Raw genomic sequence first — 24517 nt, forward strand, 5'->3', positions numbered from 1 at the left:
GGAAACCGGCGCTCCGCCCCTTCCTTAGCGACCTGCGCTGCCTTAAAGCCGGGCGCCAAAATGGCGCCGCCGGCCCTCCTCCACACGGCCTCTCGCGGCTCCCGTGTTCCCCCCGTTGCGTCATCAGCCGGCCGCGGCGGGCGGAAGTGACGCACTCGCGTGGCGCTGCTCGTCCCGGGGCCCGGCGGCGGCGGTGGTGAGGGGGGGGCGTCGGGGGGGGGGGGGAGGGGCCGGGGCCTGAGGGGCTCGGTAACGGAGCGGGGAATTTGTGCTTTATCCGCAGGGATTTGGGCTCGTAAACCCCAATGGGTGATGAAAAGGATTCTTGGAAAGTGAAAACTTTAGATGAGATTCTGCAGGAGAAGAAGCGGAGGAAGGAGCAGGAGGAGAAGGCAGAGATAAAGCGCATGAAGAACGTAAGCTGACGGGGGGGTCTCTGCGATCCCGGGGGGATCCTCCGTGATCCCGGGGGGCCTCCGGGCTCGTACACACGCTCTATGTGTGATCTCTGTGTCCCCCCCCCCCCCGTGCCAAAGATTGACAGAAAACCCCGTTTTCCTCTGGTTTCATTTAATCTCTTACATGTGTCATTTATATCATTATTTTATACAATAATTACATATAACACTAATATATATTAATAATCGTTATATGTTTCTTCATTTCGTTTTTGTTTGTTAGAAAAATTAAGAAAAACCAACAATTTAATGGCAGCAGCACTTCAGCTAAAAGCCTTTTCAGAGGTTTTATACAAAAATGGAGTTAAATATTCTCAAATAACTTTTACGTTACTTTCTACAACTTTATACAGAGTAGCTTTACATTAAAAAATAGTACTAGTTAATGTAACTGCTTAATAGTTGTTTGATCTTGTCTAGTTACATAGCTGAAGTGTTAGAAATGTAATCTAGCTGCATTTAGCTGTGTACACTACAAAATCTCTCATAAGTCAGCATGCTGGACAGCTGGAGATTTTTCTTCCAAAAATGGAAGAGCCGAGTATTATTTTATTATTCACTGTAACATACAAATTATTTCCATTTTGTTTTTTCCCTTTCTTGTGTTTGTTTGGCAGTCGGATGATAGGGATTCCAAGCGGGATTCTCTTGAAGAGGGGGAGCTGAGGGATCACCGCATGGAAATAACGATCAGAAATTCACCTTACAGGAGGGAAGACTCTATGGAAGATAGGTAACGAGAGAACAGAGTTCTTATCTTAGAGCGTGTTGCTGAGATGAAATGGTAGAAGTACCAAGGAGAATGTTTAAAAGTATCTTAATGGGAAAAAAAAATAGCTTTTTGAGGAGGTTGGTGTACCATCTTACCTCCTGTTACCAGAAGATGTCCAGATATCTCTTTGAAGGGCTGATTCAGGCTTAACAATATAGCGTGGTCAAATTTTGGTTGCTATCTGAAATATTTTGCTCAAGATGTTAAAGGCATGCTGAGTTCATTTCAATGCTTAATTCAACCTCAGTTTGCTTGTGTGTTAAAAGTTCGTGTGTAACAATAGATTAACATTTCATCCATGTGACTACAATTTTCTGTAACTTACTGTTAATGCCTTGATTCATGAGTATTATAGAAATTAATATTAAAAAAGAGGAAAAATATGCTTTATATAATTTTATAATATAAAATTAAGATTAAATAACACAATTTGTTAGACAGTACACATAACCTTCCTAAGCTTATTAATTTGTGTCATGTTTTAGAGGAGAAGAAGATGATTCCTTGGCTATAAAACCACCCCAGCAAATGTCACGGAAAGAAAAAACCCATCATAGAAAAGATGAGAAGAGGAAAGAGAAGCGTAGACACCGTAGTCATTCAGCAGAAGGTGAGTGTTAGTTAATACGCTTGCCTAATGCTTCTTGTAGCTTTCTGAGGTCGAGCTGAACAGGCGATTTAGAGAGTAAATAACAACAATTAACAAACAGAGAAAACACATCAGATGGATATGACAAAGGAAGTTAAATTTGTGTTTTTGCTTTGATTTTGTCTAATGCCCTTCAAAGAACAACAGGTGCATGTTTATGTTTGAGAGGACAGTAACCACTTTTGTCAGGGACCCAGCGTCTGCTTTTGCTCTTTGAAGCCTGTTGTGCTTCTTTCTGGCTTCGCTGAGTCAGGGCAATGAACTATTTTTACCCGACTGTAGAGAGACAAATATCCTTTCAGTATTAACTAGTCTGGAAACGTACACTTTGTATTCCTGTTACAACCTTTTCTTGGTTGTTTTCAGTGCGTTTGTGCAAGATCTTACAATCTTTTAATTTTTTAACACCCTTTCAGATCAGGATTTTTCTATAAACGAAAGTATGGAGAGCACAGAAATAGATTATCATAAGTTTCATCCTTTCTACTTTTACTTTTTGAAAACAGGAGCATTAAATGTTTTGAACAGTAACACACCAAAAATTAATTTTTGCTTGTTTAGGGAAACATGCCAGAGTGAAAGAGAAAGAACGGGAACATGAGCGTAGGAAGAGACATAGAGAAGAGCAGGATAAGGCCCGACGTGAATGGGAAAGACAGAAACGGAGAGAAATGGCAAGGGAGCATTCCAGGAGGGAGAGGTACATCTACCCGTGGACAGACTAACAAAGAGATGAGCTGATTCCTCCTCTAAAAGTATCTCTAACCTTGCGTTGCTCTGAAATGACACAAATTCAGAGCGAAAACTGGTAAGGTCTGGTGACAGTACCATGTTCCTGTGAATGTTGTCTAACTAAAGTGGGTTCTTGACTTTGATTGCCTTTGTAAGTGACTTTATTACAGGAGATGTTTCTAAGTGAAGTCATTTTCACTGTTTTACTGTAACAAAGAAAACAGCAAACCAGTTTGGCGTAGTAGGATTTATTGACTGAACTTCTTTACTTTCTGTTTAAATCCTGGTAAGGGTGTAGAAGCTCACGAGTTTTCAAGCTAATTTCTTTGGCTGTTTTTAAAGGATCAGCTGAAAAGCTCCATTGCTGTTGTTGCTAATGAAATTGAACAGCCCTGTAGCTGGTTAAGAAGAACAGTTCATCTTTTGAATTTGTAGTGAACTGTAACATAACAAAAAAATAACAAAAGTTCTTTTCTAGGGATCGCCTGGAGCAACTTGAGCGAGAGCGAGAGAGAAAAATCAGAGAGCAGCAAAAAGAACAAAGGGAGCAAAAGGAACGCGAGAGGCGAGCTGAAGAAAGACGTAAGGAACGGGAAGCCAGAAGAGAAGGTAACTGTCTCTGTATAAATGTTGTTTGAGCTTACTGTCTGCCACAGTGGTGGAACAGAGGTGTAGAAAGCAGCTTTTACTTAGGTCAGTGCCAGAATTAACAAGAAAAAAAAAAGAGGGGAAAAAAAAAGTGGGAAGTGGGGTGGAGGCTCTATCTGGAAAAAAAAATTCTCTGAAGTTGTACAAAGGGAAATAAACCAATGTCAGATGTCCTGGCATAGGGAGTAGTCAATGAGTCTCTGGTTTTCTATAGAAACAAGGTTTATGTAATTGCTGTAGTCATTGTGTGCGTTGTGTGTGTGTGTATCTGTCATGACTGCCGTTGCTTCTGAGGTCCTTGGCTGAGTCTAACCCGATTTAATAGAGGCTAAAGTCTCAGAATCAAGTGTGTTAATGTTTCTGGAAAATAAATGGTAAGGGGATGGGGAGAGACCCTCTAAGTAGTCCAGCTACGTAAGAGACTAATAGGAGTCAAGTGGGGAAGATCTGAGAAATTATCAATTTAAACTCACTTCTATATGAGCTTTCACTTTGCATCAGTTCACTTGCTCTGTAAGTTCAGATCATTTTTGTTTAAATGACCTCTGTTTGTCCAAGCTTTCAGAGGTAAAAACCTGAACCCATTCCTGTGACAAAGATTGCTTGGGGGTAGCAGAAGAGATCATGTTTATTGCTCTTCTTTCTAGTTCCGCTCATCCTGAACAGCTCCTGTGTGCTGGGTATTTATGCAGGTCTTTCTCGATGTCTCTAGCCTTTCATTTCAGCTATTTTTATTGCTCTGAATGTTCTGTCGGCTCCTTAGCTGTTTTAATTCTTTTATGTATCCCCCTAGTCTGTCCACTTCTTTCTTGTGCTTTAAAGCCTCAGGTTTGGGGTGTTTACTGGGTAGGATAGAGGGCATCTTGCATCTAAATACAGCAGCACCTTTCTATAAGCAGTCCAAACCTATACTGTATTGTGCATGAGGTGAATCCTAGTCCTTTGTTCTCTTAGGTATCTTTGCTCTCCTAGACACAGTTAGGTTCCACTTCCACCCTTCCCCATGACTATTTTGTAAGGAAAAATGTGCAAAGCAGGTGGCTGGGGCAGACAGAAGAATTTTAATTAGGGCAGGGAGATTTAACAACTTCCTTCGGTTTTGTTTTCACTAGTTTCTGCACACCATAGAACAGTGAGGGAAGAATATGGAGACAAAGTGAAAATGAGACCCTGGAGTCGCAGTCCATTACGACAGCAAAGAGACAAGCCTGAGCAAGGAGAGAGCAGGAAACCAGGTAGCATTTGCCACCTTGTAACGTCTTTGCCTGGAGGCTAGGAGAGGCGTTCTGGGGTAGTGTTTGATTTGTAGGATATATCCCTTGCGTGCTGTATGAAAAGTGATGTCCACTTCAGCCCTGGTGGCATAACTCTGGAGTGCTGGAGAAGGATGGCACGTGCACTGTTTTCTAAAGCAATGCTTTTCTGCAGGTAATTGTGTAAGTGACAAATTGAATGAATCTTTCCTGTTCAGTAGCAGGGGTAGTCATTAAAAAAGTTTCAAAGCGAGTTACTTCATTCAGTGATGAAAGACAGCTGCTATTTTTTCTTTTGACTTCTGTAAATTAATTTATTTGCAGATTAAAAAGGGATTGTTTGCACTAGTTCCACTTGCATTTGGTGTTAGGAACTAAGTTACTTTAAAAAGCAACCTTAGAGGGAACAATACAGCTTAAGCATCACTAATATTGTCACGTTGTAGAAGAAAACAAGTGCTTAAAGCAGTGTTCTGGTTAGATGGTGAATTTTGTTTTCTAAGCTAGAATGTGGTATGTAGACAGTCCTAACTGTGAGGAGAGAAACTGCACAACTGACAAAAAGAATGTCTTCGTTTAAAGAAGAAATGTTCTGTGTCTGCTCTGTTAATGTGTGTAGGTGTAAAAATCAGTGTAACTATCTGAGGTAAGCTGAACGCCTAGTGCAGTCAGCTGGAATTCCAGGCAGAGGCAGGCAGCGAGTCCTTTGAACTTGCTGTTTAATCGATCAACATCTATTTGTACATGCCCTTTCATTGTGATCTAGAGGGACTGAAGGAGAACAGGAAGCACTGTGTACGTATGTTAACGAGGCTCTGTGTTGTGGTCATGCTTGTTATCATGTTACGCCTTTATTTTTTTTGTAAACATATATCTGACGTAGAGGGGTGTAGGCCTGTGTTACACTTAAAAAAAAAAAAAAAAAAGTCAACATTCCACATTTGTAGCTGTTGATTGTGCACCACTGCAGCTCAGAAAAGCTGTCTGCCTTTTGAGGAGAATGTGAAATTTTTGGTTGCTCAGTATTGGATGAATATTCAGCACTAATTTAATGGCCAGAAAAAGTAAATTAGATATCCGGGTATTCATAGTCCTATAAGTAGAAGTGAAATTCAGCTGGCACCCTGTTTTTGATTTCTGTGGTGTCACCAGTGAAAGAAGAGAAACCAGAAGAGAGAGATCCTCTTTCAGACTTGCAAGATATCAGTGACAGTGAGAGAAAAACCAGCTCGGCAGAGTCTTCATCAGGTAATCAAATGCAATGTAGTAGATGCACTATCTAATAACTGTGTTTCCTCAAACAGACAATTGTGTGATTAATTGTATCTACTTAGTTCCCTGTTTTACTATTCCTCAGCGGAGTCTGGATCAGGCTCAGAAGAAGAGGAAGAAGAGTCTAGCAGTGAAGGATCTGAGGAAGAGGGAGAAGAAGAGGAGGAGGAGGAGGAGACAGGAAGCAATTCTGAAGAAGTGTCTGAGCAGTCAGCTGGTGAGTAATGTAAAGCAGGTCCCAGTGTGGGTTTTTGTGTGTAATGGCTTTTCTTTGTTTCCCATCTTGTATTTTAGTTGGATATTTTCCTTTTCTCTTAGTCTAGGATAGGCTGATGAGGCCTCACAGGTCAAAATAGCTGAAAAGAAAAAAGGACAAGTCACATTTTAGTGTTTTATATAAAGGTAATACCAATTATTTGAGTAAGAAGTCAGATAAGAAAACTGAAAGCCATTTGTGACTTCTAAATGGTGTAATGCTAACAGTTTAAATAAGTTTGTATTGGATGGTAACAGGCAATCTGAGAACAATTCTGCACTCTACATGGAGGTGGTGAGACAGATATATCTCTGTTGTTTTTGAATTGTTTCAGTTGCAAATAATCAGATTTTTTTTTTTTTTGTTACAGTACAACTGCATGAACATAATAATAATAAAAAAAAAGGCGTAGTAAAAGAAATCTTACAGCCATTCTCATCTTTAATCAATACAGAAAAAAACCACAGCAGCTCACTCTGGATATTTTTCTTTAAAATCCCTTAGAATTACTAAGCAAACATTCATTAGTCTCCCAACTAATGTTGAGTTGTTGAGTTTGAGGAAGCATTTGTTTTCTAAGTGAAACAGCAAGTATGAGGTCATGAACTAGACAGCAGTAAAGAAGGCACGATAAATTAGGTAAGCATTTCAACAGTGATCTGCATTGCAATCAACTACTGAAGTGCTGAGTTGATTTGGTTGAACTTGGTTCTGTCTTGCAGAAGAGGTGAGCGAAGAAGAAATGAGCGAAGAGGAGGAACGGGAGAATGGAAACCACATCCCAGTTGGTACAATGCAAATACTGAATGTATAAAGAAATGGTTGTCTCGATTTTTGCTGCTAAATCTATTTCTAAAATTATTTTAAAGTATTTTAACTTATTTGTTGCAGTTTTACCATCATTCTAAGGCATTGTGTATTTTGTGTTCTAAGGCCATTCTCATGTCAGAATCAGAAATTTCTTGAAATCTGAACCACGGTCTAGATTTAGAGGAAATCAGATCCTAGTCTAATGAACTACAATTTCCTTCTTTTTCATTTTGGGTCTCTTGTCTTGGCCTTTCATCAAAACAGCTTTGCAATCAGAACGAGAGATAGTTGGTCACTTTTTTCTTGTGTTCTGTTAAAAATTTATTTTTTTGATGTGCCGTGTTTGACTCAGGAAATTGTATGTACGTGACTGTAAACTGGGATGCTTGAAAGCATCATCTCTGCAAACAGGAGAAATTTGGCTGCTTTTCATTGATCTTCTGTATTCCACCAACAAAATTTGCATACTTTTGCTGTCTTATAATGATCAGTGTTTCTCTTCCTATATTTGTCTAAAGCTGAACCAAATTGTTCCAAATGACTCCCTCTTTCCACGACTGATTCTGACTTTTGAAGTTACAGAGTCAAGGTTTGATCGAGATTCAGCTGGAAGCGAAGTGGAAGAAGAGGAAGTAGGGGAGGGGACCCCCCAGTCCAATGCGATGACAGAAGGAGACTACATTCCTGACTCCCCAGCCTCTTCCCCCATTGAACTGAAACAAGAGCTTCCTAAGTACCTTCCTGCACTTCAGGTAGAGGATCTCTTAGAGGGTGCTTGAGCATGGCATACGCAAGTAGATTTCAGGAGCTGCTTCACTAACATGGTAAACATTTGCAGTAGCGTTTATGCATGAGATAGTTTACAGGCAGAATACGTCTTGCTGACTCAATGTCACAAAATACATGTTTGTGTGTGGAATATTACTGCCTTGACAAGTAAAAGACATGCATGGAGCACAAGTGACTTTTACATATAGATAAGAGTGTAATACCTTTGATTATTGCTAACCGTATTGTTGAATTCTCTTGGTAAACTTTAACTATTTCTGTGAAGTTGTGTGAGTTTAACTTAACGTCTCCTTAAAACAAACGAGTGCTACGCTCCTGCAGACACTTCAGAAGTAAATGTTGCCTCTCTCTTTTCTCAGGGATGTCGTAGTGTGGAAGAATTTCAGTGTCTCAACAGGATTGAAGAAGGAACATATGGTGTGGTGTACAGAGCAAAAGACAAAAAGACTGGTTAGTATAAGCGGTCTCCAGTTTTTGTCTTCATGGTATTAGCTAAGCATTGTGTCATAAATATCATCTAATGTAAGAACATTTCAATCAAGGTCTGAGTTACCACGGCAGCTGTTGTCATCTGTGGGGATTGCTATGAATTTTGGGACCTGTAAATTGAAAATTTGCTTATTTGCCTGTTCTTGAACTATGGAATCAGCAGTGTCATGCGTAAGAACTAAACACAAGTTGCATCTAGTGTGTTTTGCATTTCTGTAGATATTTCTGTTGTACAACTGCCAGTGGAGCTTTATAAATTCAAACAACCTTCACAGTAACTGATCAAGGAGTACAGAAAGGGGGATCTATGGCAGAGTCAGAAGTACAGCTCATGTATCTTACTTTGCAGATTGCATTTTAAGCACAAAACTGATACTCCTTTGTACCGATCTTCCTCCCTAAGAAAGGGGAAAGCTGTAAAAAGTTATTTTTTCTTTTAGCTAATTTCTACTTGTGTCCCATACATAAATTTAAGGGTGCAGATATGTGCAAATTATGGTTCTGCATCTACATTGAGGAACAAAACGTTTAAAATGCTTCTTTCTTTTTCGAGGCTAATTATGCTTTTAAGAGGACCTGGACTTTGACATATGGGTTTTGCTAGCAGCTATTTGAGTTCAGAATTAATTTCTTTATTGGATGCTAAAACCAGTTAATATGATTTCAGTTTCTGGCCCATTAGGCAATTATTTCTGGTTTGTGATTTGCTTTAGCTAGTTAACGGATTGATTGGGTGGTTGAATTTAAATAAGTGTGCCACTAGGTGTCACGCTAAACACAGCCACTGATGAGAGAATTCATAAACGCAGTGCTTTGTGTGTCATAAGTATATACTGCAGTATTTTGTTGTAGAAAGAAATTTCCATACACAAGTTGATTTGTATTTTTAAAATTGAAAATCTCTTTTCTTACCTGGTTTGTAATGGCATGCGATTGGAGGAAATTATTGCATTTCCTATGGATGGTGCAAGAGTCAGGTCATTCGTGTTCCTCTTCCATGCTGATTTCTCAAGTGAAAGAAATATTTGCTTGAATGCTTTAGCAAAAACTGTGATATTAGTGCAGCTTTTCTTTTTCCCTAGAAAACGATAACATAAGATACAATCTGCTCTTTTGGCTCTGACCTCTCTTTATTTCCCTGTAGTGGTCCCATCACTAGTGATACGTTACTGTCTTGCAAGCTGGTCATTTGCAAAGAGAGCTGTAGCACAGTAAATTAAATATCTGCAGTTTTCAATAGAGGTGGCAGATGGTGAAGAGAGCTTGTGAAAATAATTGTGTTCTAGGGCAGACATAGAAGTTATTGTTATTCTCAGGTTCCAACTGACAAGCTGTGATTCTGCTGACAGTGAAATTCTGGATGTCTCAGTTTCTCTGATTATTTTAGAATAATATGACCTTTTGATCTCCTTTTGGGGAATGAGAGTGTACAGCCGGCATGGTTTCTCTGACTTCACTCATGTACTGGATATCTGCCATCAGCTTCTTCTTCTTTTCCTTATCTATCTTGTGGCATTGGCTCAGAGGCTGACGTAGCCATTATTCTCTACAATATCATGCAAAAGCAGATTTATTTAAATTGTTCACTTTGGAAATGTTTTGAGTTGGGTCTTAAAAGAGACATAAACTGTATTTGAGGCGTTTCTATCAACTCTAAACCCTCAGAGTTTGGATGAAGTGAATTAACTTTTCATTTTAATCTCTTTTGGGATGAGTTATCTTGGAATATGCTAAAATTCATGAAGTAAACTTTGGATTGGTATTCCGTATTTTCTTATTTTTCCTTAAATTTGGCAGTTTTTTGTTTGTATTGTTTTGTTTTTACACTGCTAATGCCAGACCGACTGTAAGTTCAATATAAAGTTACCTGTAACAGTTTTCATTCAAATGCATTAAAGTAGTAAAAGAACACTGAGGGACATCTTAATGTGAATTTTGTTAGCTCCATGATGGGCAGTCTGCAGTTAATACTTCTGCTTTTCTTGCAGATGAAATTGTGGCACTGAAGCGACTGAAAATGGAGAAGGAAAAGGAAGGCTTCCCCATTACATCTCTTAGAGAAATAAATACTATTCTGAAAGCACAGCATCTAAATATTGTCACTGTCAGAGTAAGTCCAGAAACCTTCTATTTCAAAAGGATTTTTTGTTCTTGAAACATTGCCTCTTGGTTTTTAACATGCCTGATGAAAATGTTGGCATTCCTAGCAGAGCTTGCTAATATAAGCAGTTTTATACTACCCGTAAAACTAAATAGTTAGTGTTTGTCTGGACAAAATCTACCATTTTGCAAAAATAAACCGTTGTCTTGGGAATCTAATTTAGGTTTTCTGTGAATTTTACTAATGGCAGGCTGTGTTTGTAATCTTGCCAAGTAAATTTCTAAAATTCATTTTGGCATGCTATTTTTAATAGTGTGTGCTTGTTTTGATAATTTGTTTTTGTGTTTTAGGAAATCGTTGTAGGTAGTAATATGGATAAAATCTATATTGTAATGAACTATGTGGAACATGATCTCAAGAGCCTGATGGAAACAATGAAACAACCATTTCTACCAGGTATGGTTTGCCAGAGTCTCCTTTAATTATCAAAATTGAAAAATTGACCTCCAAAAACCCCATTGTCTTTGGGCTGTACTGACATCAGGGAGCTAGCTTGTATGATGGTGTATATTGCCTTGGAATGTCCTCTGAGCCTTCTCTGGAATAGAGATTTCACTGCTTCTTCTCTGTCTGATCTGATTCCACTGACAGCAGATAAGATAGGAAGGTAGGCCAGAAGTGCTGGTATTCATAGAGATGTTTGGCTGATGAATCCAGTTCGCATGCTGAGGGTGAAACAGGTTCAGATGTGAAATTAAGAGGGAGTTTCCTCTGTGCTAGGCTGGAAGTGAACACTGGGTTTTATTTTTGGACACTTTGTTGAGAAGCATTAATTTCTGAGCATTACTTGGATGCATTCCAGCTATCCAAGTCCATTTTGCTATACTGACAACTCTTTGGGTTTAACCGTTTTTGTTCTACGACACATTTTTATGGTACAATCGATGGTGTGCTTTTAACTTGACATCCCTTCCCCTTCTCCCCCTTTTCTCCAAGCAAACAAAAAAATGAAGACAGATTTCATCTTTTAAATGTATTTGGCTTCTTTTCTCTTCAGGTGAGGTGAAAACCTTGATGATTCAGTTATTACGAGGAGTCAAGCATCTTCACGACAACTGGATACTTCACCGAGACCTGAAAACTTCCAACCTGTTGCTCAGTCATTCAGGCATTTTAAAAGTAAGAATTTTATGAAATGTAACCACATTTACAAAAAAATCTCATATTGCAGAATTACACTGCATTGTAGCTATGTTAAGAGCTAGACAGAATGTTTTGATATAATAAGAACTCTTTCTTTGGGTGGAAAATGACTTCTCTGTGGGGTTCTCTTTTCATTCAGGTTGGAGATTTTGGACTAGCCCGAGAATATGGATCTCCACTGAAGCCTTACACACCAGTGGTTGTGACGCTTTGGTACAGGGCTCCAGAACTGCTGCTTGGAGCCAAGGTTTGTGTCTCTTTATTCTTCTGGGAGCTAGTGAAATGACTTTTCAGACTAACTTGATTTTATAATTCATGAACAAAGTATAAAGAAGCCCTATGCTATCTGTCAAGGATGGTTTTGTGAAAGGAGATAAAGCTACATTTAAGAGAAAAGATGTATCGTGGAGATCAAGCTTTGTGCCCATAACCTGAGACTGCTGTTGTGGGAACATAAGGGGTAAGGATCTCTGTGAAACACAGGGCAAGTTTAGAACACTTTGCTAGCTGTGATGCTGTTTGAGTGAAGCATTGTGGCAACTTTCACGCTTCATCGTGGTGTATTTTTGTATATATGTGTGTTTATGGGTATTACTCCGAATTCACTGCGACTTTGACTTTTGAATAAATACAGTTGAGGCCCATGTCTTGGGTATTGGGATGACTGTACATATTCTGGGTAGAGCAGATTCTTCTTTTTTTGCTTTTTTTTTTTTTTTTTTTAAATCTTATTGATTTTATAAGGTACCTTCTTTCTTTTTTTTTTTTTTTTTAGGAATATTCAACAGCGATAGACATGTGGTCTGTAGGGTGTATATTTGGAGAGCTGTTAACTCAGAAACCATTGTTTCCAGGGAAGTCAGAAATCGACCAGATTAACAAAGTCTTTAAGGTAACGCTTTTAACACCTCTGGATTCTAATTGACTGCTTATAGAGGCAGCTATAGGAGAGTAGTAGGAAAATGAAGGTGCTTGTAGCTCTTTCACAGAGATTCGGCCTTAATAAAAGGCTCACTGCTTTGGGATTTTGTTTTACAGTACCAGTGCTAGGCTAGGGTTATGTGTTGTATTTTATCTGTTTTCTCTGGAATTTATCAACTCCTGTAACTGCATGATGAGTAAGCAGAAGGGGTGCACTCTGCAATGCATTTATTAAGACATTTTAATCTATAGGATCTGGGTACTCCAAGTGAAAAAATTTGGCCTGGTTACAACGAGCTGCCAGCAGTAAAGAAGATGACATTCACAGAATATCCCTATAACAATCTGCGCAAGAGATTTGGAGCACTCCTCTCTGATCAGGGCTTTGATCTGATGAACAAGTAAGTGCTAGCTTCTAGAGTATCCTTGGGAAAATGTTTTCACTTGTATGGTAGTTGTGGAAAATGACTTGTAGTGAAGCATGGTATTTCCATGCATTTAACATCTTGTCAAAACATGCTGGAGGGTCTGTGATATTCTTTCAGTGCTATTCCTCACTCACAACAGCTTTGTTCAGTGTGCCATGCTCTTTAACATCTGCTATTAAACCTCAGTCCAAGATTATTCTTGGACGCCTATGTCATAGAAGATCAGAAAAATGTTTTAGTAGTAGTTTTAGCTCATTCATGTTACATTTAATTTTGTGGTGAGTCAAACTATTGTGCAGTCTGCTGGAGGATCTTGTTAAATTATAATTGAAAAAAGGAAGAAAGAAAAGTGTACAAAAGGCAGTGGAACCCATTCCATGTACAAAGCTTGGATAGTCAGGGCCAAAGTCTGGTAGAATGAACAGTACAGTAACACACGTTTCTGCACTGTGAAATGTTTAAAATAGTTAACCACGAGCTGTACAGTTATGTGGTGTATCTATATAATCTCTGTTGTCTTATTTAAAAAATAAATAAATATTTCAATTGAACCATCTTGGATCCCTTTTGAGCTGTGTCTGACCCCCACAGTGCGGTGCCTCAATGATTTACACTTACCTAAACAGATCCCCAACAAAGGCTCCTTTTGGTATGAAGTTCCATTAATTACAGGTTCATGGGGGAAGCATGCTTTTAAAATTAGTTCTCTCTGTTAGTCCTTTTATAAGCAGTTATGCTCGTTAATACAATTCTTTCTTAGAAAATGGAAATTTCTAAAATGCGTTTCTGAAGAATTTAGACTTTTGGGGGTTACATTTTTCTTTTTTCTGCCTGACTCCCTTCTTCCCTACTTCATCGTCTTTTTAAATCCTTTTCAGTTTTTTGACGTACTACCCAGCCAGAAGAATCACTGCCGAAGATGGTTTGAAGCACGAGTATTTCCGAGAGACTCCCCTTCCTATTGACCCCTCCATGTTTCCAACCTGGCCAGCAAAAAGCGAACAGCAAAGGGTGAAACGTGGCACTAGCCCCCGGCCACCTGAGGGAGGCCTTGGATACAGCCAGTTGGTAAGCACGGCGTGTCAGCAGCTGGCATTTTTTGCTGTCCTTCCTGCCATGGGCTGACAATGTCCTCATCCTGATGTGGGAAATGTGCACATGGACTGTGTTCCATTGGCTTTTCGGGGCCTGGAACTCTTAGACTCACCTGGACTTGCCTGACAAGGACAGCATGAAAGCCCAGCTTTTGCTCTGGTCCTTTTCAAATCCAATTTCTGTTGGATTCACAGAATCATTATGTCAACACATAGTCAAATGTTTATTGATCTTCTCTTAAAGATACTTCAATTTTTATTTAGATTAATTTTTTTTTTTTTTAAAGTTTGATTTTTGTGTTGGAGAGATGAATGCGTGTGCAGACACTTACTGATATTGTGTGTGTTTTTCACAGGGTGATGATGATCTGAAAGACACAGGTTTTCATCTGACCACCACAAATCAAGGAGCATCTGCTGCAGGACCTGGTTTCAGCCTCAAGTTTTAAACTCAGAAAGAAGGGGAAAAAAGGAGAACTATTCGTGTGAGTGGATTTCTAAGTGCCCCAGTTCTGTTCTTCCTGTTAGGGAGAGCAGATGTTTTTTGCAGGGGAAATGCCATCACAGTTTCAAAGGCTCTTGCTGGGTGTGGAGTATAAGTGCTGCATTCCACTAGAGGACTGGAATTAACGTGACAAGCCAAGGATCATTACAGAATTTGACAAAGGAAAACTTGAAGTACAATCCTGGAACAGTTTCTGTTTTTTTTTTTTCTTCCTCCTTTTTTTTTTTTCCCTTGTAAATTTGTAGAATTAAAATACATTTTTAATTGTTCATCAGTGTGAAGGATTTCATTTCTTCACATGCAGCAAACTTGGTTGTTAGTGCCGTCTAGAGTGGAAACAGGATTTTTTTTTTTTTTTTTTTTTATCCTCTCCCTCCCCCAGTCTGTGCTGACATTATTGCAGTATATGATCAGCCCAGGAAAACAACTGTTTTTTTTTTTTTTTTTTTTTTAAAGTAAGCTTTATGTGTCCGAATGCAGTTGTTTGGGCAAGAAATCATAGTGCTTATGCATTTGCTCTCCTGTTGTCTCACTTGGAGAGGGCTGGGCCAGGCTGAGCTTAATACGCGTTGACATTTGGAGTGCACTGCTGGGCTGACCACTGTTCGATGTGTTGTATACATGTATTTATGATGGCACTGGTGCAAAAGAAGTACTATATTGTTTTATAAATCAAAAAGATTTAATGTGCAGACTTGAAACTTTATTTTCTATAAAAACTTCTTTTAAATATGTCCTTTTTCCATAGAAAGAATAATGTTTCATTTTGCTGATTGAATAATGCCGTATTCCAGTTCTTTCTCATAAGGGAAATGTCCAGAGGAATTAAGTTGGAAGATCACAGCCTTCTAAGTCTGTAATTTATAATGCTGTCATCCTTTTCTGGGATAGGAAGATTTGGAAAATACTGGGGTATTTGTGCAGTCAGAACTGGGCAACAGTTAATAGGCTCAAGTGATGAGCATTCCAGTGTATTTTCAGAGGTTTTGGTTTTCTTTTGGTTTGGTTTTCTTTTGGTTTGTCTGTTTGTTTGTTTTTTATGGGATGAAGGGTTTGGACCTTAAAAATCCGGATTACTAAAATTATGGTAAATTTACAAAACCATTTTTTGTGTGGCTAAATGAAGAACTGTTGTCTCTTCACTGATTGCCTAGTACTAAGGAGAAAAAGGTTTTCCACTGGTTTGTTAACGATGCATGATTTCAGCAAGACTTGTCTACGCTGGGGAGGAGTGATGATCAGGAACTCACTGAAAGCAGTTTCTTTGTTACATCAGTGCAGCGTACAGACAGGGAGAGCTGTTTTGCAATGGCCTGTGCTATGCTGTGAAGGCTTAACCATGACTGAGTACTTTGTATTTCAGGGTGTACAGTGCATTTTGCACTTGGTGACATTATTTCCTCTTAGCTTCCTTGATGTTGTTGCAGGCAGCACTGGAAGAGGCAATTTCCTGACACAAAGGGTTATTCATCTTGGTCAGGATATTTTTAGTACAACAAAACCTCATGCTGCATTACAATGGAAATGTAATATGGTTATGAGAGATATGTGTAATTTTTTTGTTCTTTTTCTTTTTTCTTTTTTGTAGCAGGGAAATACCCGTTCTCCCTCAGTTACTGTATTGCAACTCCTATTTTGGCTTAAACGTCTGTTTTTGCACTGAGTACTTGCCCGGTATGATTCTGAGTTTAACTGTCCATGCACCCATGCATTTTTGAATTCTATTTTATCTTTATATTATAAGGTAATTCTGATGGTAAAACTGAATCCAAAGCTTATTTACTCATTAAATACATGAGAGGTGAAAGGGGGCAGAAATCCTGAAATGCTAACAGTGCTCTACCCACAATGATTACTGATCTTTAACTACTTAACCAGGTGTCAGATACAGCTGGAAGGCGTTCTTCTTTCCAACATGGGCTAACAAATCTGGACTTCTGACACTGACGGGAGTTGTTTGCTTTTAATCATACATAAGTTACGCAAAGGCAAGTAAAGAGAGAAAATATTTACAGGTCTATTTCACCAGGAACAGTACTGTAGTGTTCAATTAGTTTGAAATCATGTTTTTTTAAATAACTGATTTCAACCAACCATGGATAATCTGCAAAGATAAATCATTTAGAAAAAAGTGGAAGTTCCAGTGCATGAGTGTGCAATGGAATCACAGGGGTGTTGTAGTTCAGGTGCATATTTTGTTGTTATTTATTTCAGTTTTTATTTTTATAAAATCAAATTGTAATCCAAGAGAAGGTGAGTTTTGTTGCTTACCTTGAAGAGCTCACCCAGTCTGTGAAGTGTTTTCTGTCCCAGCAAATCTACGTTCCAGAAATGGAAGCTGTCATGCAATTTTCCTGTGCAGGCAACAGAGAGAGTATAATTTGTCGTTGTTGCTGTTGGCTTCTTTACAGAAATTTAAATCTTTTTTTTCTGAGTTCCTTGACCATTGTGTGGGGTGATGAGCTAGCCTTGAAGCTGTAGCCAGAACAGCTGTACGCACTGGAAGATTTGTGTCAGTGGCATCCCGGAGGAGTGACAGAGCGGGGCAGTGGCCCGTTGTCTTAAACGTGCAACTTGTTTCATTGGTTTCTTTTCCCAGTGGCCTTCAGGTCCACAGACAGTATTTGAAGGTGGTTAACTCCTTACAGGATGGCGGTGGCAAAGCAGGTCCTTAGCTAGCAGCATTTACCCTGCAGCTGCTTTCAGTTTTGCCTGGGCATTCCTTTATTCCCCAAACTCCGTCTTGGACGCTGCCTGCCAGGAGCATCAACTGGAGAGTACTGCAGAGATAGCGGTAGGTTACTGCCACATAGGTAAACAGCAGTTAGAGAAATTGCACGAAACTCAGTAATCATAAATGATGTTTTAGAAAGTGTTAAGCTGTGAGATGAAGGGCTTCGGATCTGCCCTAGGATTAAGCATCTGTGCAGCTGAAGTGTTGACATCCCCTTGTGCTATATGACGATCAGCTCATTGCTCTCGTTTCTCTTCTCCAAATCCTGAAGACAGAGCTTCCTTGAGAGGAGATGCTCAGGTCCACGTGGTGTTGCTCCGGTCTGTTAAATGAAGATGTGCAGAGTTCGTGCTAAATGTTTGCCAGTAAAATGACTGTCATTGCAATTGTACCAGACAAACCATTCTGATTAGTTTCTTACTTTTCCCTTGTACTTATGCTGTCCTAATACAGAGAGCTTCCTAGAGTGCTGACCTATAATGCAACCCATGAGGTGCTTTGCAGTTTTGGTGGTGCTTCAAAGTAGGAAGAAACTTCTGTGAAGAGGCTAAGAGGACGAGTAAAAATGGATGAACCTAAGCAAAAAACTATGTAGGCTGCTTTAATACTGGATAAGGATCTTTCTTTTGTGTACTTAATGAATGTAAGGACTATCAGGGATTGCTAATTGTGCAAATGAATCCTCCACTGATACAGGCATTGGAGTGTGCTGGGCTTTGCCGAGTGAGCTAATGTTATTTTTCTGTTAGATGTGCACATTCACCTCATCTCTTAGTGACTGGGGGTGACACTAACGAAAATTATCTTACCCCTACTGAAGAAGCTGAGATGTTTACTGACCAGACACCTAAAGGACAAGTTATGAGGAGCTGCAGATGAAAGTAAACAGTATATGGGCTACGGTTATACAGGTAATAAATACAAAGCACAGGACAGCGGTTGTTGTGGGGGGGGAAGATGTTCTGCGGATACCTGAACTGAACATGTTGAAATGTGGAATAGAGTAGTTAGAAAGGGGTTGTTTAAAAGAAAAAGTAATATTAGGTCTTTTTTGTTTGTTTGTTTTTGCAAGTGCTTCTAGTACTATGTACCAAGATCTGAGAAAATGATAGCAAAACACTTACAGAGCATAACTGGTCATTTTCCTTCCCACAATAACTGGTCATTTTCCTTCCATTGCAACACAGCTGAGCCATCAGTGTTCCTCCATTGTTTGATGAAGGGTTATGGTCTTGTTTTTCAGCAGTCTGCAGTGATCCAGGTTAACTGCAAAATCTTACGCTTGATTTTTTTTTATCATTTTTTTAAATTCTCTGAACAGCTCGCACTCAATGAATTATTTACCATTAAAGCTAACTTGGAAAAGTTTTGTTTTCCAGTAATCAAGTCCCAGAGTCTTTCTTGCCCAAGGTATGGAAGCGGCTGATTTAGAAGTTCGTTTACACTACTGAAGATTAAATACAAAATGCTAAAGAACCATACTGAATTTGAAACAGAACTAGCAGTAATTGAAGTTCTTATTCCAGAGCCCTCGTTAGTGTCTCAGTCTGATCCTCCAGGAATATGTGGTCAAGATTCTTTCTTTTTTCTTTACTATACAAGTGTAAGTTCCTTCATTAATTGCATTTGCAATGATGCTCATGTGATCGTCATTTAAGGATAAGTAACCTGGATATGAGTATTCCAGAAGCTCCTTATCTTTATACCAGCTGTCGTAAGAAAAAACAACAGACATTAAACTATAAAATATCAAGTACAATGCAAAACATTTGTTAGCTGTCCTCTCAGCTAATAAGTTTTGTTCAAATAAGTGCATTGCAGCACAGATGGGACTTGAACAAAAATGACGTTAAGTTTTACTATCTCTTTGAGGTAGATGATGGCAGATTTAACAGTGCATTATCCTGAGTAATCTACGAGTTGGAATCCTATTGAAAGTGAATGGGAAATTGGGTTCTGAGTCTAAACTAACCCAGGGACTTGGGCATATTTCTCTCAGTTTTAGATACATCTAGAAATAACACACTCCTATACTAGTAAGAGTTAGCAAGCTAGTGAATGGATAAACATAAGACAGTTTTTTTGCAGAATATGGGCCAGTAACTTTGACTTGCCCAGAGTTATCCAATTAAAATTAAATATCACAGTTATCCAAATAAAATATCCAAAAATAATACTTCACAATGTTATAATACTTCACAATGTTATAAACAGTATTTGCACATTCCCTTCTCACAGTTAACGTGCCACCCCTCTTTCTACTCAGAGTGCCAACTGAAAGAGTCACATGCTGCAGAAGACAAATGGCAGTCTTACGAACAATGTTTTGTCATATGCCCTCACTCTTCCTCCTTTTGTTATGTATGCTGCAAAGTGTCCTAAAGGACTGAAATAAATGACAGCACTTACTAAACTTTGCCTTTTTTATGAATGATCTTCTGTCCACAGCGGAAGGTGACATTCCTGCCTTCGGAAACAGTCTTGGTTTTTGTCCTTGGTGGGGGCAGAGTAGGAGGAACCGTTGGAAAGGGGAATTCTGTCCACCGAATTTGAGAGAAAGAAATGACGAATGTTAGCACATCTCATTACCAAGATTCAGTCATCCCCAAACACTTTCATAGCATTATGTTATCACCTAAGGAATCTTAGAAGTATTTGTTAAAAATACTTCCTATTGAACAGTTCTTGGATAGACATTTAACCTTGTTCATATGCAAAGATAACTAGCTTATGGCATGTAAACTGACACAGATGGATAAAAAGCAACTTGCTCATTTCATATACAAGGAAAAAGAAGTTCTGTTTATGAACAATCACCTAGAATGCATGGGTTTGTAGCTATCTTACTGCATTTTTGCATTATTCTGGTCTAAAAAACCACCTCTGTACTGGTGAGATACTAATTTTATATGGTGCAACTCCTAAAGGGCAGCAGGTTTTATCTAGAACTCAGTTCCACAGCTGCAGTAAGTTCACATGATCCTGTATTAGTTCCTTGTCTGAATTAATAAAACTGAGAGACTAGACAAGGTGATTAACATATTTTATCTCCTTTTCTGTGGAGCAGCTCAAGTCCAGCTGTGCTTTAGATGTCATTTGTTTTGTCCTTGTCCCATCACTGCATCGGGTACTGTACTGCATCTCTTATCTCTCAATTTAACACACCAGCATCACTTCCTCAGCTAGGTCCAAACGGGAAGCAGTCTGAGGCACATGGAGTAGTTGTGTGTTCAGAAACTCCCTAGCATTGGTTCAATTAAACTAGGGAAGAACGGGACAGTTCAATGGTCTAGTCCACAAATATTTCAACATAATAACCGAGTCCTAATTCCAAGCCTTGATTTGGCTCAGATGCATAGGAGGGCATCTCTGCTATGCTTCTCAGAGCTGGGTGGGGCTAGTCACTTGCATCCTCTGGTCTCTGGTGTAAAGATCCTGCCTACCCCTGCAGCAAGGGCTGCTAAGCTTTACCTCCTCCCTCTGCAACCCCCCCCCAAAACCCCAGAAGAAAAGTTATGGTACTGTAGCAGAAGTCACAGGTGGAGGGACAGTGCTTTTTCATCAGCTTCCTGCGTGTCTCGCAGAAACCTTTTCGTGCCCATGATGGGCACATAAATAATCTGTCTCTGCATCCTGGAACAGAAAGAGACAAGGCATTAGAGCAACTGGTGGGACAGACTGTTCCCTCTCCCTCGAAGAAATAATAAAGTGACATTTCACCAAAATCAGATTGCTCAATGTAAATGATAGTGCTGAGAGGGGAAGGGAACTAAAAAGGGAGTAAAATAAATAGAGCAGGAAGCCTTTACTAGAAGAACGGGGGGTAGATACTGTGCTACTTTAGCACAATACCATCAGTGATAAAAACAGAGCAGCATTTGAAGAGTGGCAGGCAAATGTTCTGGACCTCCAGAGCATCTTCCCACAGCCTGTCTGGATTGCAGAGCTCTGTTATGTTCTGGTAACAGCCCAATCCAGCCAAGAGAATAATTGACAGCTGTTTGCCTTCTCCCTTTCTTTGCATGCAAGCTTTTCCCTTCCCTTCATGTTAGCAAATGTCCAAAAGCATTGTCGGGACTCTCCATGGCTAAAATTAGCCTTTTGTCTTGGGTGACGCACAGTACAAGGTACAAAAGCATGGCTCAGAGTATGTGCCCAGAGGTGGTGCTGGGCTGCAGCACAACAATCTAGATGTAAGGAGACGCTGCGGTGCCTGTGCTGGAGTTGCTCAGCGCAGGCTGAGGATGTAAGGTTTGAGGGGTCAGTCAAGCGGCTTTCAGACCTGCTGTGGGGGAAGGTGGGAGCATGAAGCCTGCAAGATACCCCACAGTAACGTATTTGTGGCTGGCCTTCTGTCTTTGACATGTGAAACTATCAGTGCCAGAAACAGACAATGCTACACCTCCTTTTAGTTCCACTTTGCATAAAAAAGGAATAGGATTCCTCCTGGATACTGCTCCCTGGCTTATAGCCTAGTCCTGCCAAATCCCAAGCACAACCCTGCCTTCCTTACCATAAAGCCTGTGAATACCCCAGACTTCATCTTGAGAGATGGTCTTTTTCCCAGTCAAAGTGGCATTGATGTGCATGAGGGCATTGGGGTTCAGGGAGTGCATGAGTCCTAAGGCATGGCCTATCTCATGAGCTGCTACGTGTACCAGATCTGTGAGCCAAACACCTGGAAGAGAAATGGAAAAAAAAAGCTGACTGTGGTAAAGTACATTTGCTAATCCTGGTGTAAAACCAGAGGAAATATTTTAGCACTTAGAAGGTGTGGTCTTAGGAAAGGCTGCCCATTTTCTTCTCTGTAGCTGCTTGGGTGCAGTCAAGCCAATTATTTATACGCACTTCTAATTTGATCAGCAGTTCTTGCCAGACTATAGGAGGACTGCTCTGAAAGAGCAATGTTTGAAATGGGGCCAAGTGCCCTGTAATATTCACATCCTCCTGGCAGCTTTCTGCTGCTTTGTTCCTGCAGCCCTGAGTTGTAACTGGAACTGACTGCCTGGGGGTGAGGCTGCTAGCTGGAACGCTCCAGCTTAAAAAAGCCTCCAGCTGACTTCTGCTTGTGGGGCTGAACCGAAGCTTCTCGGTAGCACCTTGAAGTCCGCTTCCAGACAGGATGGATTTTAGCTGAAGGATGACTCAAAAGAGGTGCTATTATTACTGACACCTATCCTGGTATCTTGCATAATTAGAGGCCACAGCAGTATCGCACAATTCCTGTGTTGAATCCAACTGCTTATGGAAAGAGAGCGTCTGAAGGGGGTAGCTTGCACATGTGCTTAACTTATCAGCACATTAAACAGGAATCCTTAGTCAGTGGATTTTTTTGGCTCTTAAAGACTTCTGCTAAATCTCACTGACGTGACTTGGAAGAACAATAATTTTATTCTACTTTTTTTCCATCCTTTGAGCCAATACCTGAGCTAGCTCAGCTTTGGGCAGAGATGCAGTAACTGGAACAAGTACTACTAGCCCCACATTCGCCTTCTGAAGTCAGAAGTGTTATTACTGTTTTACAGAAGTGGCTGAATTGTATGCAAATCAGCTGCTGAACTATCTGCAATAAAAGCATGGAATTGGGCTGCTATGGTAGAGAATCTGGCAGAACTGGCACTCAGGACAAAGGTCTAAATCTTAGAGGCATCATCAACGTTCTCCCTGAGATACATAGTACCTTTTTTCCAGCTGAACCGGGTATTTCCCAATATCCAGTATTCATGGTCATCAAAATGGATTTCTCCGTTGGGTGGGAAGAAGGCATGGGCAAGTTCCCCTGTTGTTCCATCAAAGCAGTGGTGAATGAGAGACTCTAGACAGTCTGTGTGATTGATGGAGTAGAAGCCTATGAGAAAGGAAACAGATTTAGTGTATCTAGCAGGAAAGCCCATCCAGGACAGAGACATGTAAACTTGTGGTTTACTAAGAAATCTGTTGCTGTATCCCACTTTTTTTTTTTTTTTTTTTTTTTTTTTTTTCAACTTACAAACACAACAGGAAAAATAAATGCAAAGAAACTTGTGAGGCAAACTAGGCTCAGCCCAGTGATGACCTTGGATTTGGAGCTGTCCCCAGTGCACACTAAGGAATCTATTTTTCAGAAAGGAATGCTCAGTGCTCTTTGCAAAATCACAAGGAAACTTTGTTTTTTTTTTTTTTTTTGAGTGAAGTTGGACAGTGTGATGATAACCCCAAGATTCAGGACAGCGAGATGATAACCCCAGGATGCAATCATTCAATTTTACATGCAAACGAACAAACAGCCTTACAGTTGCAGCTGCTTGCTGACTTTTTGCTAGCACCACAACAGCTTCACAATGCACCCTGTGTCCACTGGCATGGGGCCACCTGGAGCTCGCAAGTGGTAGCAGGACAGGCCCCTGGGAAGGTTTATCATGTGCTTGGAAGTAGCCTCATGCAACAGCAGACTGAACTGCTTATTGCGAAACACTGGAAACTCTTCTTGTTACTTCAATATTGCTGCCATCTGCACAAGAAATAATTACTGCACACAGGCCATAAATCCCAGGAAGAATGTACAGCTGGGTTTGAGACGGAGCAGATAGGAGCTCAGTGCTAACGTTCTTCTAGGCCTGAGAAAGTCAGGAGGTGACTTGTGCGTGGTGGTAGGGGCAGAAGGACAGGAAGAAGAGGACAGAGCAGCAGACAGACAGACGGCGCACACAACAGCCTCCTGTCAGTGCAGGCAGCTGTGCAGCTCACCTATTTTCAGGTCACTATCTATGTGGCGTGGCACTTCTCTGAAGCTGAACGGTGAAACCTCGCTCCACATCCGGAACGCAGCTGCTAGCCCCTTGCGTGTGTCCCTGGCATTTATGAGGTTTCTCGGGAAGGAGAGGATTCTGCAGGGACACAGAACAACCTCAGGAAAATGCTTGTCCCTCCCCACATGTGAGACAAAGGCTCTCAGGGCTGCATCAGGCAATCAAGTCTTTCCATGCACTCTAATAGGTTCACACAGGAGTAGCTTGGACTGGATATTAAGAATATTTTAGACAAGGTTCTCTTGGAAATCCACTTTATCCTAACACCTGTCTGTGGTGCAGCGCTGCTGGAAGAGAAAGCAACTGCCTTCCAGCATCAGGTAACAACTCCTCCCATCACCGCAGTTACAACGCACACGCACGTGCTGAGCTATAATGCTCTTAGGCAGAACTTTTGAAAGAGGGCTCCAAAGGTTTGGGAGCAAAACAAGAGATTTCCTTTGAAAAATCTCATCACTTGGGAGAGAAACTAAGGCTTTCGCTTAGGCTGAAGGTACAGATACAGCTGAACTGTAAGAAAATCTAGTGAAGGATGGCAGAACCCCTGTCTATACCACAATAAGGTACACAAGGCTCCTAGAAACCTACCTTACCCCAAAAGCAGATCTGCATTCA

At 40.3% G+C, this 24517-nt stretch overlaps 2 protein-coding genes across 9 annotated transcripts in view; one reads left to right on the forward strand and one right to left on the reverse strand.

The window, feature by feature from the left end:
• LOC311422070 (cyclin-dependent kinase 11B) lies at nt 1-18493 on the forward strand. 5 transcript variants are annotated; one of them, XM_084494754.1, is made up of 20 exons: nt 1-196; nt 284-416; nt 1076-1191; nt 1716-1840; nt 2441-2579; nt 3090-3220; nt 4372-4494; nt 5665-5760; nt 5870-6001; nt 6763-6828; nt 7427-7602; nt 7999-8089; nt 10117-10238; nt 10580-10685; nt 11287-11408; nt 11572-11679; nt 12208-12324; nt 12606-12754; nt 13660-13849; nt 14232-18493. In XM_084494754.1, the coding sequence occupies exons 2-20, from the start codon at nt 306-308 to the stop codon at nt 14322-14324; spliced, it is 2313 nt and encodes a 770-aa protein (XP_084350880.1). In that variant the 5' UTR covers nt 1-196; nt 284-305; the 3' UTR covers nt 14325-18493. The 5 variants fall into 5 exon arrangements, with proteins under 5 accessions (XP_084350880.1, XP_084350881.1, XP_084350882.1 ...); XM_084494755.1 differs by having other exon boundaries at nt 7433-7602; XM_084494756.1 differs by lacking the exon at nt 4372-4494.
• MMP23B (matrix metallopeptidase 23B) overlaps nt 10687-24517 on the reverse strand; it is a 19541-nt gene continuing 5710 nt past the window's right edge. For 2 of the 4 annotated variants that reach the window (XM_084494771.1, XM_084494770.1), the window contains 6 exons: nt 23841-23980; nt 22795-22962; nt 21628-21792; nt 20637-20747; nt 19524-19650; nt 17897-18823 (listed from right to left, as the gene is read on the reverse strand). In XM_084494771.1, the coding sequence (XP_084350897.1) occupies nt 18649-18823; nt 19524-19650; nt 20637-20747; nt 21628-21792; nt 22795-22962; nt 23841-23980 (886 nt within the window). In that variant the 3' untranslated portion in view covers nt 17897-18648. Of the gene's footprint in view, nt 10955-14112; nt 17437-17896; nt 18824-19523; nt 19651-20636; nt 20748-21627; nt 21793-22794; nt 22963-23840; nt 23981-24517 lie in introns of those variants that run through there. The other 2 variants (XR_014685177.1, XR_014685178.1) reach the window with 2 other exon arrangements.

The sequence above is a fragment of the Aythya ferina genome, assembly GCF_964211825.1.
Source record: "Aythya ferina genome assembly, chromosome: 21".
NCBI lineage: Eukaryota > Metazoa > Chordata > Aves > Anseriformes > Anatidae > Aythya > Aythya ferina.

What these genes read in the sequence shown, in the direction of transcription:
- LOC311422070 (XM_084494754.1), top strand. Translation starts at nt 306, where the DNA reads ATGGGTGATGAAAAGGATTCTTGGAAAGTGAAAACTTTAGATGAGATT. An exon ending in GAAACAACCATTTCTACCAG is followed by an intron (nt 10,686 to 11,286) that starts GTATGGTTTGCC and finishes TTTTCTCTTCAG; the next exon opens with GTGAGGTGAAAACCTTGATG. An exon ending in AACTGCTGCTTGGAGCCAAG is followed by an intron (nt 11,680 to 12,207) that starts GTTTGTGTCTCT and finishes TTTTTTTTTTAG; the next exon opens with GAATATTCAACAGCGATAGA.